Raw genomic sequence first — 17,937 nt, forward strand, 5'->3', positions numbered from 1 at the left:
TTTATTATTGTTATTTCATTTTCTTAGCTATATTGAGAAAAGAAATTACTGGTTTGTGAAGTATGCTAGTTTTCATTACCCTACTGTCCATCATTAACTAGACTAGACTGTTCTTTTCACATGGCATGTATAAGTGTATATAACAGGAAGAAATTTATAACTAGTATCAGAGTAAGGCAAGAAACTGCCTTTTGAAGTAGATATGGGAGATTTTCCTTTTCCCAAAATGTTTTTCCTTTTAATCAGAATATTTGCACATGATATAAAAATTAAAAGCAGGCTTCCCTGGTGGCGCAGTGGTTGAGAGTCCGCCTGCCGATGCAGGGGACACGGGTTCGTGCCCTGGTCTGGGAAGATCGCACATGCTGCGGAGCGGCTGGGCCCGTGAGCCATGGCTGCTGAGCCTGCGCGTCCGGAGCCTGAGCTCCGCAATGGGAGAGGCCACAGCAGTGAGAGGCCCGCGTACCGCAAAAAAAAAAAAAAAAAAAAAAAAGGACAAAACAGTATACATTTTCAGTGTGGTTAGGAATTGAGCTAGGTGTTCTATTATTGCTATCATTATCTTTAGTATACCACAGGCTTCAGATTTTTCTAGTTGTAGGCTGCTGTTGCCTTGTGCTTAGGATACCAGAGGTTTTTTTTCTCAGCGTTTATGCTGCACCCTCAGCTTTCAGCTCTCTCTGCACTCCTGTGCCACAGAGTACTCCTGCTCTACACTTCTGAGTGGTGTGGCTTGTTGCTTGGTGCTATGATGAGGGCATGGGGATTCTCTTTTGTCCTAGTCCTGCCTAAATCTTAAGCAAGTCTTCTGTACCTGGAGATACTTAAGGACCTTCTCAGCTTTCCTGACCCTCCTTCCTATGGCAGTTAAACTTTGCCTGTGTCTGTGGTTGGCGTTGGGTGGGAATTTCCTATCCACCTCCCAATGCCAGCAGACCTCTGTTTGGTATTGGTATAGGATTCAGGGTCCAGGACAGTGTTTTGTCTCCCTCTCTCCCATAGTTAAAGGATTTTTTTCTTCTACCCTTCTCCTAGCTGTGGTAGGTCTTTGCTGTGCCATAGTGGTGACTCAGTGTACTGATCCTCCCCCATCAGATTAAGGTTTCTGGCTTTTAGGAGAGAAAGGTCTGGAGAAGTGAGCTGAGTTTTTTACCTGTCCCCCAGCAATTGAGGATCATCCCCTGTAGGCCTGCATTAATAAAGGTTTTGTCTTTTATTCTGTCTCAGGCTTTAATTACCTAGTTGAAACCTGTGGTCACCTCAAAAAATAGCTTTGGAGCGAGTGCAAATTCCTTGTTATTCTACACTGACACTTGATCTTTGACAGTTTGTTAACATTTTGCCTGATTTCACCTTACCTTTCTCTTCCTTGGTTCTGCCACAGATGACAAAGTTTGTATGTCTCCTCTTTTCTTGCAAGGCTTATCATTCTTTGGAATTCAGGTTACTTCAGTTCAAGATGGGCTTAAGAAAAGCTATGATTTTTTTATGTTGATTCAGCTTATTTTCATTGTTTGTAGCCTTCTATATTCTAACTGGAAGCCAAATCCTGTTGTTACTTCTTTGACTTTGCTTTTAGTGTTGTGTTTTTTTATATAAAAAAATTACTTTTATGTTGATTGAATCTGTTCGTGCTTTATGACTTCTGAGTTTTTTATTATATTTGGAAAAAAGATTTCCCCACTCTGAGACTATTCTTCCTTTTTTTTTTTTTTACTTACTTCTGAGATATACATTTTAAAGTAATAAGTAGAATTATGACTTATAACATTATACCACAACATATAAGATTTTTAGAAATTTTATGTAATGTCTGAAACATTTATATTAACATATTTCCGTACAAATAACCCAAAGAAAGTTTAGTATTAGTTGTTTTTTTGTTTGTTTCTTTTTTTATACTACAGATTCTAATTAGTCATCAGTTTTATACACATCAATGTATACATGTCAATCCCAATCACCCAATTCAGCACACTACCATCCCCACCCCACCGCGGTTTCCCCCGCTTGGTGGACATGTTTGTTCTCTACATCTGAGTCTCAACTTCTGCCCTGCAAACCAGTTCATCTGTACCATTTTTCTAGGTTCCACATACATGTGTTAATGTATGATATTTGTTTTTCTCTTTCTGACTTACTTCACTCTGTATCACAGTCTTTAGATCCATCCACGTCTCAACAAATGACTAAATTTCATTCCTTTTTATGGCTGAGTAATACTCCATTGTATATATGTACCACAACTTCTTTATCCATTTGTCTGTCAGTGGGCATTTAGGTTGCTTTCATGACCTGGCTATTGTAAATAGTGCTGCAGTGAAGATTGGGGTGCATATGTCTTTTTGAATTATGGTTTTCTCTGGGTATATGCCCAGTAGTGGGATTGCTGGATCATATGGTAATTCTATTTTTAGTTTATTAAGGTACCTCCATACTGTTCTCCATAGTGGCTGTATCAATTTACATTCCCACCAAGAGTGCACGAGGGTTCCCTTTTCACCACACCCTCTCCAGCATTTGTTGTTTGTAGATTTTCTGATGATGCCCATTCTAACTGGTGTGAGGTGATACCTCATTGTAGTTTTGATGTGCATTTCTCTAATAATTGTTGATGTTGAGCAGCTTTTCATGTGCTTCTTGGGCATCTCTATGTCTTCTTTGGAGAAATGTCTATTTAGGTCTTCTGCCCATTTTTGGATTAGGTTGTTTGTTTCTTCAATATTGAGCTGCATGAGCTGTTTATATATTTTGGAGATTAATCCTTTGTCCGTTGACTCATTGGCAAATATTTTCTCCCATTCTGAGTGTTGTCTTTTCATCTTGTTTATGGTTTCCTTTGCTGTGCAAAAGCTTTGAAGTTTCTTTAGGTCCCATTTGTTTATTCTTGTTTTTATTTCCATTACTCTAGGAGGTGGATCAAAAAAGATCTTGCTGTGATTTATGTCAAAGAGTGTTCTTCCTATGTTTTCCTCTAAGAGTTTTATAGTGTCCGGTCTTAACATATAGGTCTTGAATCCATTTTGAGTTTTATTTTTGTGTATGGTGTTAGGGAGTGTTCTGATTTCATTCTTTTACATGTAGCTGTCCGGTTTTCCCAGCACCACTTATTGAAGAGACTGTGTTTTCTCCCTTGTATATGCTTGCCTCCTTTGTCATAGATTAGTTGACCATAGGTGCGTGGGTTTATCTCTGGGCTTTCTGTGTTGTTCCATTGATCTATGTTTCTGTTTTTGTGCCAGTACCATATTGTCTTGATTACTGTAGTTTTGTAGTATAGTCTGAAGTCAGGAAGTCTGATTCCTCCAGCTCTGTTTTTTTCCTTCAAAACTGCTTTGGCTATTTGGGGTCTTTTGTGTCTCCATACAAATTTTAAAATGATTTGATCTAGTTCCATAAAAAATACCATTGGTAATTGGATAGGGATTGTATTGAATCTGTATATTGCTTTCAGTAGTATAGTCATTTTCACAATATTGATTCTTCCAATCCAAGAACATGGATTATGGAGAGAGTATATCTCTCCATCTGTTGGCATCATCTTTAATTTTTTCATCAGTGTCTTATAGTTTTCTGCATACAGGTCTTTTGTCTCCTTAGGTAGGTCTTTTTGTTGCAGTGGTAAATGGGAGTGTTTCCATAATTTCTTTTTCAGATTTTTCATCATAAGTGTATAGGAATGCAAGAGATTTCTGTGCATTAATTTTGTATCCTACAACTTTACCAAATTCATTGATTAGCTCTAATAGTTATCTGGTGGCATTTTTAGGATTCTCTATTTATAGTATCATGTCATCTGCAAACAGTGACAGTTTTACTTCTTCTTTGCAATTTGTATTCCTTTTATTTCTTTTTCTTCTCTGATTGCTGTGGCTAGGACTTCCAAAACTATGTTGAATAATAGTGGTGAGAGTGGACATCCTTGTCTCATTCCTGATCTTAGAGGAAATGCTTTCAGTTTTTCACCATTGAGAATGATGTTTGCTGTGGGTTTGTCGTATATGGCCTTTATTATGTTGAGGTAGGTTCCCTCTGTGCCCACTTTCTGGAGAGTTTTTATCATAAATGGGTGTTGAATTTTGTCAAAAACTTTTTCTGCATTTATTGAGATGATCATATGGTCTTTATTCTTCAGTTTGTCAATATGATGTATCACGTTGATTGATTTGCGTATATTGAAGAACCCTTGCATCCCTGGAATAAATCGCACTTGATCATGGTGTATGATCCTTTTAATGTATTGTTGGATTCCGTTTGCTAGTATTTTGTTGAGGATTTTTGCATCTATATTCATCAGTGATATTGGTCTGTAATTTTCTTTTTTTGTAGTATCTTTGTCTGGTTTTGGTATCGGGGTGATGGTGGCCTCATAGAATGAGTTTGGGAGTGTTCCGTCCTCTGCAATTTTTTGGAAGAGTTTGAGAAGGATGGGTGTTAGCGCTTTTCTAAGTGTTTGATAGAAGTCACCTGTGAAGCCATCTGGTCCTGGACTTTTGTTTGTTGGAAGATTTTTAATCACAGTTTAAATTTCATTACTCTGATGGGTATGTTCATGTTTTCTCTTTCTTCCTGGTTCGGTCTTAGAAGATTATACTTTTCTAAGATTTGTTCATTTCTTCCAGGTGGTCCATTTTATTGGCATAGAGTTGCTTGTAGTAGTCTCAGAATGCTTCGTATTTCTGCGGTGTCTGTTGTAACTTCTCCTTTTTCATTTTTAATTTTATTGATTTGAGTCCTCTTCCTCTTTTTCTTGATGACTCTGGCAATGGTTTATCAATTTTGTTTATCTTCTCAAAGAACCAGCTTTTAGTTTTATTGATCATTGCTATCGTTTTCTTTGTTTTTATTTCATTTATTTCTGCTCTGATCTTTATGATTTCTTCCCTTCTGATAACTTTGGGTTTTGTTTTTTCTTCTTTCTCTAGTTTCTTTAGATGTAAGGTTAGATTGGTTTTTGTGAGATTTTTCTTGTTTCTTTAGCTAGGCTTGTATAGCTATAAACTTACCTCTTAGAACTGCTTTTGCTGCATCCCATAGGTTTTGAATGGTCGTGTTTTCATTGTCATTTGTCTCTAGGTATTTTTTGATTTCCTCTTTGATTTCTTCAGTGATCTCTTGGTTATTTAGTAACGTATTGTTTATCCTCCATGTTTTTGTCTTTTTTACGTTTTTTCCCTGTAATTCATTTCTAATCTCATAGCTTTGTGGTCAGAAAAGATGGCATGATATAATTTCAGTGTTCTTAAATTTACTGAGGCTTGATTTGTGACCCAAGTTGTGATCTGTCCTGGAGAATGTTCCGTGCACACTTGAGAAGAAAGTGTAATCTGCTGTGTTTGGATGGAATGTCCTATAAATATCAATTAAATCTATCTGGTCTGTTGTGTCATTTAAAGCGTCTGTTTCCTTATTTAATTTCATTTTGGATGATATGTCCGTTGGTGTAAGTGAGATGTTAAGTCCTCCACTATTATTCTGTTACTGTCAATTTCCTCTTTTATACCTGTTAGCAGTTGCCTTATGTATTGAGGTGCTCCTATGTTGGGTGCATATATATTTATAATTGTTGTATCTTCTTGGGTTGATCCCTTGATCATTATGTAGTGTCTTTCCTTGTCTCTTGTACCATTCTTTATTTTAAAGTATTTTATCTGATATGAGTATAGCTACTCCAGCTTTCTTTTGATTTCCATTTGCATGGAATATCTTTTTCCATCCCCTCACTTTCAGTCTGTATGTATCCCTAGGTCTGAAGTGGGTCTCTTGTAGACAGCATATATATGGGTCTTGTTTTTGTATCCATTCAGCAAGCCTGTGTCTTTTGGTTGGAGTATTTAATCCATTCACTTTTAAGGTAATTATCGATATGTATGTTCCTATGACCATTTTCTTAATTGTTTTGCGTTTGTTTTTGTAGGTGCTTTTCTTCTCTTGTGTTTCCCAGTTAGAGAAGTTCCTTTAGCTTTTGTTGTAGAGCTGGTTTGGTGGTGCTGAATTCTCTTAGCTCTTGCTTGTCTGTAAAGCTTTTGATTTCTCCATTGAATCTGAATGAGATTCTTGCCGGGTAGAGTAATCTTGGTTGTAGGTTCTTCCCTTTCATCACTTTAAGTATATCATGCCACTCCCTTCTGGCTTGTACAGTTTCTGCTGAGAAATCAGCTGTTAACCTTATGGCAGTTTCCTTGTATGTTATTTGTCGTTTTTCCCTTGCTGCATTCAGTAATTTTTCCTTGTCTTTAATTTTTGCCAGTTTGATTACTATGTGTCTCGGCATGTTTCTTCTTGTGTTTATCCTATATGGGACTCACTGTGCTTCTTGACTTGGGTGGTTATTTCCTTTTCCATGTTAGGGAAATTTTCGACTATAATCTCTTCAGATATTTTCTCAGGTCCTTTCTCTCTCTCTTCTCCTTCTGGGACCTCTATAATGCGAATGTTGTTGCATTTAATGTCGTCCCAGAGGTCTCTTAGGCTGTCTTCATTTCTTTTCCTTCTTTTTTCTTTATTCTGTTCTGTGGCAGTGAATTCCACCATTCTGTCTTCCAGGTCACTTATCCGTTCTTCTGCCTCAGTTATTCTGCTATTGATTCCTTCTAGTGTAGTTTTCATTTCAGTTATTGTATTGTTCATCTCTGTTTGTTTGTTCTTTAATTCTTCTAGGTCTTTGTTAAACATTTCTTGCATCCTCTCGATCTTTGCCTCCATTCGATCTTTGCCTCCATTCGATCTTTGCCTCCATTCTTTTTCTGAGGTCCTGGATCATCTTCACTATCAGTATTCTGAATTCTTTTTCTGGAAGGTTGTCTATCTCAATTTCATTTAGTTGTTTTTATGGGGTTTTATCTTGTTCCTTTATCTGGTACATAGCCGTCTGCCTTTTCATCTGGTCTATCTCTCTATGAATGTTGTTTTTGTTCCACAGGCTGCATGATTGTAGTTCTTCTTGCTTCTGCTTTCTGCCCTCTGGTGGATGAGGCTATCTAAGAGGCTTGATGGGAGGGACTCTCTTCCATGTTTTCTTTACACACACACACACACACACACACACACACACACACACACACACACACACACACACACACACACACACACACACACACACACACACACTGAGAGAGATAAACTGACACCAAGCATTGTAAATGGATGACCACAATGAAAGCAACAATGATTGCAATTACCAACATGAAACACTCATACTATGTCATAATATTGACATTCAGTCCAGTAATCCTCCACTGTAACAGCTCCTTTACTTTGCAGTGAAAATTGATTTGTATATTTTTTGCCTCTGTGTCCTTGTGGGATTTTTTATTTAAAGAGAAAGTCACAAAAATTATAATCATACTCATCAGCTCACTCAGTCCCATGTAATTAATATTTTTTTCATCTTGATCTTTTGTTAGCACTTTAATGAATTCATCAGTTTTCCATTAGAGTTCTGAAAATACTTATTCATTCAGTTCAGCAGTATAGTCAGTTACCAGAAACCTGTACTTGTCAGAGTCTTTTCCATGAATTCCTTGAAGATGAAACCCTTGTATAGGAACATTTTTGCAAATGCATCAGAGTATACCCAGAACTGTCTGTAAATGACAAAAGACTTAAAAATGACCACGGTTAAAGATTCTTCCATGTTTTCTGCTATTTCTTTTTTTGGTTGAGTATTTTTAAGTGTTTTGATTTCATTAGGAATTTATTTTAGTGTATGGTGCAATACATATCTGATTTTTTTCTAATGAAAAGCCAGTTGTACTGTACCAAAGTCATTTACTGAATAATTCATCTTTTCCCACTGCTTATAATTCTACTATAACAGGAATGCATTTGTTTGTGAGTAACAGAAAATCTGACCAACAGTGGCTTTAATTCACAGGAGTTTGTCTCACACAAAATAAATTTGGGAGTAGAGAGAACATGGTTGGTATTGATACTACACCTCAACAGAGCAAAGACCTACATTTTTTCCATCTTTCTCTGTACCATTCTTTATCTTCATACTGTCCCCTCATGGTTGCAAAATGGCTGTTGACCATCAGCACCACATATGAGTTCCAAATCAATGAAAAAGGAAAGGACAGAAGGTTTAAAAGGTAATACTAACCTACTTTGTCCATTTTAAAAGGTTTTTTCCACAGGCCTCATCTAGCATTTACATGTGTTTTTTCTCTGATATGTCTTGCACATTATTTTCTAGGCTACTAATGTATCTCCTATCAGTAATCATCCTTTCCTTCAGTTCATCAACTGAATTTTTTAAGAAATAAAGTATTTTAGGTATTTGCAACCTCATGTTAATGGCAGCATTATTTACAGTAGCCAAACATGGAAATAACCTAAGTGTCCATCAATGGATGAATGGGTGAAGAAAATGTGGTAAACGCGTGCGCGCGCGCGCGCGCACACACACACACACACACACTCAGAGGAATAGTATTCAGTTGTTAAAAAGAGGAAATTTTGCCATTTGTGACAACATGGACGGACCTTGAGGACATTACACTAAGTGAAATAAGTCAGAGAAAGACAAATACCATATGATCTCACTTATATGTGAAATGAAAATAACAACAACAACAAAACAACACAAAAGAACTCTGAGCGAGCTCATACATACAGAGAACAGAGTAGTTGCCAGGGTTTGGGGGGAATGGGCAAAATGGGTGAAGTGGGACAAAAGGTACAAACTTCCAGTTGTAATATAAATAAGTCCTGGGGATGTAAAGTATGGTGACTATAGTTATTAATACTGTATTGCATATTGAAAAATGGCTAAGAGTGTAGATCTTAATAGTTCTCATCACAAGAAAAGCAAAATAATTTGTAACTGTTTATGGTGACAGATGTCAACTACACTTCTTGTGATTATTTTGTAATATATACAAATATTGAATCATTATACTTTATACCTGGAACTAATGTTATATGTGAATTATACCTCAAAAAAAGTGTGTTTTTCAGTTCCCTAGAGTTTTGTTTTGTTTTATGCTGCATTTGAATCTTTGAAGTATACTTATGTTTTATTTAGGTTTTCCTAAATGGTGATTTTTCTGGCTTCCTTTCCTCTTGCTGTTGGGGCTGTTTAGATACATTCTTTTCTTTGTACTTTCCTTGGGGCCCAGATCTGGTTGTGAGCACTAAATGGCTGAATCTCACAGTTGGTACAAAGCAAAAGAGACTCTACCCTGGTGGGCTTTTGTGAAATGGACGCAGCAGGCAGCCTTCAGAGATACCTTTGAGAAGCGTCTCCCCTCTCCATCCTGCTACCCTCTCCAGTCTGTGCTCCCACACCCCCAGTCTAAAGAGCAGGGAGGATTCAGCTAGCCCCTTCAGTTCCTTTTTGATGTCCTATAGAGCTTAGTAACCCACATAATACTCATGTAGTGCCAAAATTAACTTTCTTTGGGGATATTTGACTGACTGCCAAGCTCTTCCCTATCTCTGCTTTCTGTTCCTTGCTCTTGGGATTTCTTGCTGTTCTAAGTGTCACACTAGTTCTCTTTCCTGGGACACCAACAGAGCTCAAGACCTCATTTATAACCAATTTTCCTAACAGCAGTTTGGCCTAGAAAAGACAAATAGCCACAAATTGAGAGTATACAGATAACTATGTTCACAGAATTTCGCACTCTCTGCCTTGTGAATTTCCATTCCTCCACCAAAATGTTTTAGGCTGGAGTGGGAAACCTCTGCTGGGTTCAACTGTCAGTTTCGTATTTTAAACAAGATAACACAATCTCGTGATACCAAGAGCCCATGCTAGATATTTTTCGTTGAAAAGTTAATAAATTCACTCCATAAAATAGAGTTAATTGAAAGTTCATAGTAAAATTGGAAAAAACAGGTTTGCAGTTTCAGATGTGAAAAGTTGGTTTTGGACTTCTTAATGAAGTGCTTATACTCTTGAAACTGTCAATTCTTTAAAGTGTCTATTTAAAATAATTGAAAGATGCTATATTTCACAGGTATCACCATTAGTTTGATCTGAATTCAGTAGCAAATATCCCTTCTAGTCTAAACTTCAATTCTTTTTTAATTTCCTACTTTAAATTATCTCAACTAGGACCCAAGTACAGCAAAACTGGAACTATTATTTTGAATGAATGGCTTAGAATAATGGATTAAATACTGGTTGTAAATAATAATTTTGAGCACATTAACAATTTAGATGTTGAAGATCAAAACAAGCAAAAAAAGAGAAAGACATCTTGTGCCCCTTGATTTCTGTCCATATCTACTTTGAGAAAAATGTTCCTTTTCCAGTAGGAGGAAAAAATACTGATCAAACTTGATGTCATATTTAATATGTTCTTTTTTTATCCCTTTTAGGACAGTGGTGATTACCCCCTTACCATGCCTGGACCTCAGTGGAAAAAATTTCGTTCAAACTTTTGTGAATTTATTGGAGTCCTGATTCGACAATGTCAGTATAGCATAATTTATGATGAGTATATGATGGACACAGTAATCTCCCTTTTGACTGGTTTGTCAGACTCCCAGGTCAGAGCTTTTAGACATACAAGTACCCTTGCTGGTAAGTAACCAACATTTTATTTCCTTTTCAATTTAGTTTTGTTAAATATGTTCTATTCTAGTTAAGTTTTATTTAGATTAAATATTAAATTCATTACTTTGCTCTTGAAAAATAGTTTTTCTCCAAAATTCACATGAATGGTTTGTATTCTCTAAGTAAAATGTGTGCCTATTTTGATAACTGGCATTTGATAGTCTTGAGAATGAAAATTGAAATTTTCTGGCGAGTGTTACCAAATCTCTTTCTGAACATGTATTTTCCTGCATTTTTATTTTATAACCAAATAAATTTTAAGAGTCCACCAGACCATGTTCTTTGGTAAACCCAAATAATAGTTGAAATTCCAAATTCATAGTAGTTTTTCTACTTAATTACATTGCTTCATAGTTCATTGTTATTATACATAAATGTGTAAATTTTGTTTATATATATGTATTTTTAAACAATTCTATCCAATTGTAATAGGTAAGTGTGACCTAGCTGGCATTTTTTCTATTCCTAGTGCTGTAATAACCTAAATGTAATGTCTCTAAAATCAGTTCAGGTAGGTAGGCTGAGTCCTGAAGAACTGACATTATAATTTTCACTTTTGCTTTTATTTTAGAATTATGTAGACAAATTGAGTCAAGTATGTTCTTTTTCCCCTTGTTTTTCCGTAACAAGGTAATTTTGTTAATTTAGCCATCGTTCTCAATTCCTCAACGATTTTAACTGTGCTTACCTAAAATGACTAAATGATTGTTCTTTTTCTCCTGTAATACAGAGAGAGAGAATGTGTGTGTATGTACATACACATATATTTAAATACTCCCAAATTACATCCTTTTTAATAGCAATAACTCTGGCTATATTCATCTTGCACATTACCATGACAAAAAATGAGATTTAATTTAATTAATTGCATTTCATCTTGAATTTAAATTTCTCATTTATCTAATTTATTGAATGCATTGATTCTTAAACTTTAGCATGCATCAGAATCACCTCCAGGCCTTACTGAAACAGATTGTGTGGCCTTGCCCCCGAGTTTAACAGGTTTCTAGCTGTTGCTGACACTGATACTTTGGGGACTACACATTGCAAACCCTGGATTTAAAATTTTATCATTTTCTGGTTTAACCTGTTGCCTAAAGCCAATGTGATAATTTTATATAGAGTCATCCATATTTTTTTCCACTCCTTTTTCCTTCCTTAATGTGGTTAATACATATTATTAGTGTCCATTATTCCCTTAGTTGCAGTTCTATATGGAGCAAACATGAGACACAGTTATTCTTTTGAGGGTGTCCTTTTTCTCACTGGGAAAAGAGGAAGATCTTTTACTTAAGTTTATCTTTTTTAAAAAGGTAAAATCACACAATTTATTGTTGAAAAAATTTTCTATATAGAACAAACATCAAACATATTTTATTCTGTGTTTTGAGAGTATCCTCTTCCTCATTATTAGGAATAAAAAGAGATCTTGTACCCAGTTGTAACTTTTTGAAAAGGTACTGTAAATATACTGTTTATTACTTAAAAGTTATCTGATGCTATACAATTTTTCTTTCTAATTTCATCACTTTTAGAATCTTCTGCCCTTTATGTTTGCTTTTTTTCTTTTCTTTATATTTTCTGTTTACTTTTCATCTTTCTTTTATCTACGTACAGTAATTCTTGTTTAGCTGGTTTTCAGATGCATAGTAAATGCAGTGATTTGAAATAAACAAAACTTAAACATAAGGATAGAAGTTACTTCTGAATAGCCAAAATTACTGCCATAAAGAGTTATTATCTAGTTTCCCAATGCCAAGAGAGAAAGAGAAGCAAGTGTTAGATTGGAGGACAAGTGTTAGATTCTGTCCTGCTGACAGAATTGTGAAACGATAATTTATAACAAAAAAGACAAAAAAAATTTGCTTACAGATATCAAGATACAGAGCAATCTGGGGCTCCTCTGTAGCGGCCAGCTACCTCTGTTTAATCCAGAAACCTGTGTGCATTTTATATAAAAGACTAAATATATGCCACATACTCTATTTATGAACACAAGAGAAGGAATAGTATATTATAGAAATAGACAGAATATTTTGAGTTTTAAAACATTTCAGTTTCCTGAAAAATGCAGTTTAATTCATTTGCATTTGTCCTTCACTGCCATGTAAATGAAATATTACTGTATTTTACTGACTTTATGATGGTCCATTTCAGCTCTTCTTTCCATTGGTCCATTTTCAGTGACTTTTATTATTTTCTTGTTTTTCGTATATTTATCCCTTTGGTAATCTATACATTGCTAATTTTATGTGTGCTTAAACATATTTTAATTATGGCTTTCCTCCTATTTCTTTTGAGTTGAGTTGCTCCCTCCTCCTTCCAGTGCCTTTCTGTCTTTCTTTTCTCACAATTTACCTGTGATCATGATAGCTTTTAAAACTGCCTGATAAATGCCATTTGGTTTTCTCCTCAGCTTTTTTTTATATCATCTAGCCTATTTGTATTTGTTAATTACTTTTCAAAATCAGAAATCAAGAAAAATAGGAGATCAATGTTATGTTTATACTTATTTTTTAAAAGCTAACCTATTCTCAAATTTATTTCAAAATATTACTGTAATTTCTCTGTGTACATTAATGATCATGTCTTCCAAAGCTCAGTTTCATAAAAAGTGAGACATCAGTCACCTACCCAACAACAAAGCACAGAGATCTTGCTGAGAACTTAATTCCAGGCTGGATAATAATTATCCACCTTCTCAAGGATTATTTTCTTTTCATCTTTGCTCTCTTCTCTGGTACCCCCTCCCTTTTTTTCTTTTATGGTATGTGTATAAGGGGTAGATTAAAAGATAATCATTTTTATTCACTTTGCAGGAGGAGTCTTGGGGACTAGATAAAATGGGCAGGAACATTTAATCCTCTGCTTCAAAGACTATGTGCATGGACAGTTACAAGGCAGTTATGGCCAGATATGATTATCGGCTTTGGAATAAAATGCTCCTTGACATTGCTTATATCTTAGCTGAGAAGAGAGACAATCAGGTTAGTTGTTTTGTAGGGTACAGACAAGATAAGTTTTAGAGCTTCATAAATCATCAGAGTGGTTTTATCAATAGTACTTTTAATCTATTTTCCAAATATCCCATTTTCTTGTTATTAGTTAATAATATGTCCCAATTGTCAGTGTTTATGCATTGCATTTAATTGTATACTTTTGTCACATTTTTACTAAAATTTTCATCATTTTGTAGTTCTTCAGGTTTGTTTATTCTCCAGGTAGAAGTAGTCTCATTTTCCCAGTAAACTGTGCTTTCTCCCTTCTTTTTGGAATTCTTTTTACCATTAAATTGAAACAGACTGTTAGCAATTACATTTTGTATTATATTTTCCTTATTTTTTTCTATTCTTTTAATTGGAATTGTAAAGCATACTCTCCTATATGTCTGACTCAGCTTAATAAAGAAGCTTTACACTGTAATAAAGTTTTCATTACCGATTTATCTTCAGAATTAAGTGCCTTTGTGCTTTTCTAAATAGCTATCTCAGACATATTAGAATAGAACATAGTTTGTGGATTTAATTTATATAAGTAGTATTTTGTCATTATTATTTTGGTGGATTTACAATCTGAGGCTGGACATATTTTCTTTCCCCAATTTCATGGAATCTTCATGAAAAAATATTTTCCTCCTCCAGCTCAAAAACAAGTAGGTTTCCCTTTGTTTTACCACTGTGTTGTTTGGTATTATAAAGATAATTCTAATCTCAAAGGATCTATTTTTTAGATTTATAGTTATATTATACTTAGGCATTTGTTTTTAAAATGTATGCCAATACGTTAGAAGTTGGTGACTTCAAATTTTTGTTAGATGGCGAGATGAATAATGTTGGTTTACCTTTTTTATCTTTTGATGTTTTCTCACCTGCATAATTTTCTATGTTACAAATAGATTGATACTGGCTACCTCTCACTTCTAAAGTGAAAATGCTGATTTGAACAAAGGGGGATTAAGACTACAAAATTTTATTAATATAGCATGGTGATTGATTCTGTTCTATTTTTTTCTAAAATGAATTCTGAAAAAATTAGAAAATGTGGTTAAGATCATCATATGACAGTCAGGTGGCTCATTATGCTGGGAGGCCAGTCTTTACCACTAGTTAACAATAATAGGTCACTCTCAGATTCTTGCGGAAGTAAACATTTCTTTGTATCTCATTGTTGAACATTATTATATTGGTATATGGTTGATTTTATATTGACATATGATTTGTTGTTGATTAACATTTTTTTACCAAGTCAGCATCTCTGGACTTTTACTCTGAGAAAAGAAAAGCTGTAAGAAATTTCTTTGTTCTCCCATCACAGACTGAAAATAATCTTGTCTCAGTAAATTGATGTCTTTTCTTTGGCTTTTGGTTGCTGAAACCATATAATATAGGGTTCATAGAATGGGTTCTGGACCAGGCTGTCTGAATACATATCCCTTTCTTCCTTTTACTAATTGGGTAATTTGGACAAGTCCTTTTGGCCTCACTTTCTTCATATGCAAAGTGGGAAAGATAATGATAGCTACCTCATTAAAAGAAATTAAGAAAGCTTGAACTAGTGCCTGACATTTAGTAAACTGCGGCTGTTATTCTGTAATGACAGTAAGAGCCAGTAGTGTGTGCAGTGTTTCCCTTCACTCGTGTTTTTTTTCCTCAGAATTTATTGAACACCTACTATTTTCGTAATAGAAGACATTGCAAATGGGGAAATCAGAAACAAGTAAATAAACAGATCTTTCAGAAACTGCTATTAAGAAAACTAACAGCATGCACTTTCATTTTTTACATATCTTTTTGGCTCTCACATGCCAAATTCTATTTATTAAATTCAGTAGGTATTTTATAACTCTTAACCAGACTGAATATTTCTGGTTGCTATGGTTAGAACCTCAAAATTTTAGGTCAATCTGGCATCATCAAAGAGCAGACTGTTAGAGTATAAATAAGCTCTCTTCCTTAATTTCTTTATATTTTCCTTTTATTCATTAAAGAAATTTTTACTTTCTCATTGCTTTGTATTTTCACCAGTGCATTTTTTTTAACTTTAATACCTTTGTGTTTCTCGTTGCTCCTCTAGATATAACACTTTTTTTTCACCTTTCTAGAATTTGTATGTAGTAGACTTTTGGTGTTCTCATGAGATTAATGCCCAATAATAGACCAAATTTGCGAGTGCCACTATATCTTATAACTGTACACATAAAATACAGTAAACTTTTTAAATGTAATTACTCTTTCAAATGTAAATATAGGTATCTAGAGTAATGTTTTACGTTTTCTAGTTACAGAAGTATCATTTTCTTAGATTTATCGCCTTTACTTTCTGTCATCGGGTATGAAAATTAGTTTTCTTTTGGGGGCTAGTTTTTGTAAAGAAATTATGATTTTTAAAATCATTTTATAATCATATCTTTTATGTATCAACTTGGTAACCTTGGACAAGTTACTTAACTTTAGGGCCTCACTTTCCTCATCTGTATAGTGTTGCTACTAATAGTCCCATTTTATAGGAGTGTTGTGAGGCTTAAATGAAATAATTCGTGTTAAATGTTTCACATATACAAGTCATTCAGTAAGTGTCTGATATTATAACTGTGATAGAATGACAGAGCTTGCTTGGTTTGGCTCTAAAGAGGATAGAGAAATTGAGAAAATTTCTTGTAGATTTTTCATTAATACTTCCATGTTGTATGTTTAAACATTTTCTGTACATATAAAATTACATATACAACTTACAAAGAATTCAGAATAGGAGAAAAGTACAAAAATAAAAATTAGCCATAATCATACCACTTCTTAATTTTGTCATGACATGTCGGTGTTTCCTTTTATGTGAGGATTTTTTATTTTATTTTTAAACAAATAATAGGATGTTATAATCAATTTTGTGGGGTACATTTTCTGTACTTTTAATTTTTTACAATTATGTTTGATAAGGCTGTGTTGTTTTCTAAAATCTTTATGTCCTTTAAGTTATTTAACTTTTCTGCCATTATTTGGATCCTTTGTCTTTTGTTGAAACCTCTATCTTTGGCCTGCCCTTTTTTTCTTTTTAAATTTATTCTCTCCTTTTTGGGTAGCATGTTTTCTGATAGGTTCTTGAGAAAAAGAGTATTGGAAATGTATATATTTGAGATTTTACATGCCTGAAAAATTATTCTTACATTTAATTGAACCAATGTGGAACTTATTGAAAATTTTCTTCAGAATTTTTCCTCTTGTTTCCAATATTGCTGTTGAGAAGACCAATCCTGTTTCAAAGTTCTGATTCTGATCCTGTTTCTTGTCTTTGGAAGCTTTATGTTCTTTTTGTTCCTGTTTTCTGAAATATCATGGTGATATACCCTAATGTGTGTATATAATTCCCATTCATTATGCTGGGCACTCTTTATAGAATACATATTACTTGGATGTTAATCTGTTGAATCAATCCTGAGTTTCTTGTTATTTCTCTTTTAGCTTCCATTCCTTAGTCTTTTTGTTCACTTTTCTTGTATTTCTTCAGCTTTATTGAGCTTAATTTTCATTATCATTTTAAATATTCTAAGAGTTCTTTTGCATTATCCAAGTCTTTTTTTTTTAACACTGTTTCATGGATGTAACATTTTCTTTTATCTCTCTTTGACAACGTTAATTATTACTCTGAAGTTTTTTTTTTTACACCCTACTCTGACCTCTTTTCCAATTCTCTGCTTTTATCAGTGTCTTTCATGTTGGAAACGTTCCTTAAGTATCTATTCATTGGCTTTCTAGTCATTGCTGACAATGAGACACTAAAGAGCAGATTGCCAGAGAGGGTGGGGGTTGGGGGTGGCATGGGTGTGTGTGTGTGTTGTGTTTGACAGGGAGGGGCAATGGCTCTGGCCTCTTTGGTGAGCATCACTGTAGGGTGGTCCTGTGGTCACATACCATTTTCACTGTGGACCCTAAACTCTTGATAATTATTTTTCCCTGGGGAAGTTTAGCTTCTTTGCAGAAGGATCTTTCAATCTCCTTAAGTCTGTTTGCTGTCTGCCATTTAGGAGTTAATACAGGGTGAAGGAGCACCCAGGGCACTCTGCACTTCACCTGTATCCCTCCTCTGTGTCTGATGAGTCCAAATCTCTGGTTTATATTCTTCAGGGAATAAACTTTCTGGACTTCCAAGATGAGTGTATGTTGGGGGAATTGCCTGACTGCCTAGGTTCGAGTGGAGATTTAATTACTTACTATACAAACTTTGAAATAATGCTCCTATTTCCAGACCTTATTTCACTTCATCTTCTGTGGACACCAATACTTCTCCAATTCCTTAATGCTTTTGGGTTCTACACACCAAAATTGTTTTTCTTTTTGTATTTCTTTAGATTTAGTTGTCAAGCTTTTTCAACCATT

General features: G+C 34.7%; 1 protein-coding gene across 3 annotated transcripts in view; it reads left to right on the plus strand.

Annotated features, from left to right (window-relative positions):
• STAG1 (STAG1 cohesin complex component) overlaps positions 1-17,937 on the plus strand; it is a 419,314-nt gene that overhangs the window by 248,716 nt on the left and 152,661 nt on the right. For 2 of the 3 annotated variants that reach the window (XM_019934217.3, XM_073803799.1), the window contains exon 7: positions 10,330-10,534. In XM_019934217.3, coding sequence (XP_019789776.1) covers positions 10,330-10,534 — 205 coding nt within the window. Of the gene's footprint in view, positions 1-10,329; positions 10,535-13,420; positions 13,555-17,937 lie in introns of those variants that run through there. The other variant, XM_019934218.3, reaches the window with a different exon arrangement.

Source organism: Tursiops truncatus, chromosome 4, assembly GCF_011762595.2.
Source record: "Tursiops truncatus isolate mTurTru1 chromosome 4, mTurTru1.mat.Y, whole genome shotgun sequence".
NCBI lineage: Eukaryota > Metazoa > Chordata > Mammalia > Artiodactyla > Delphinidae > Tursiops > Tursiops truncatus.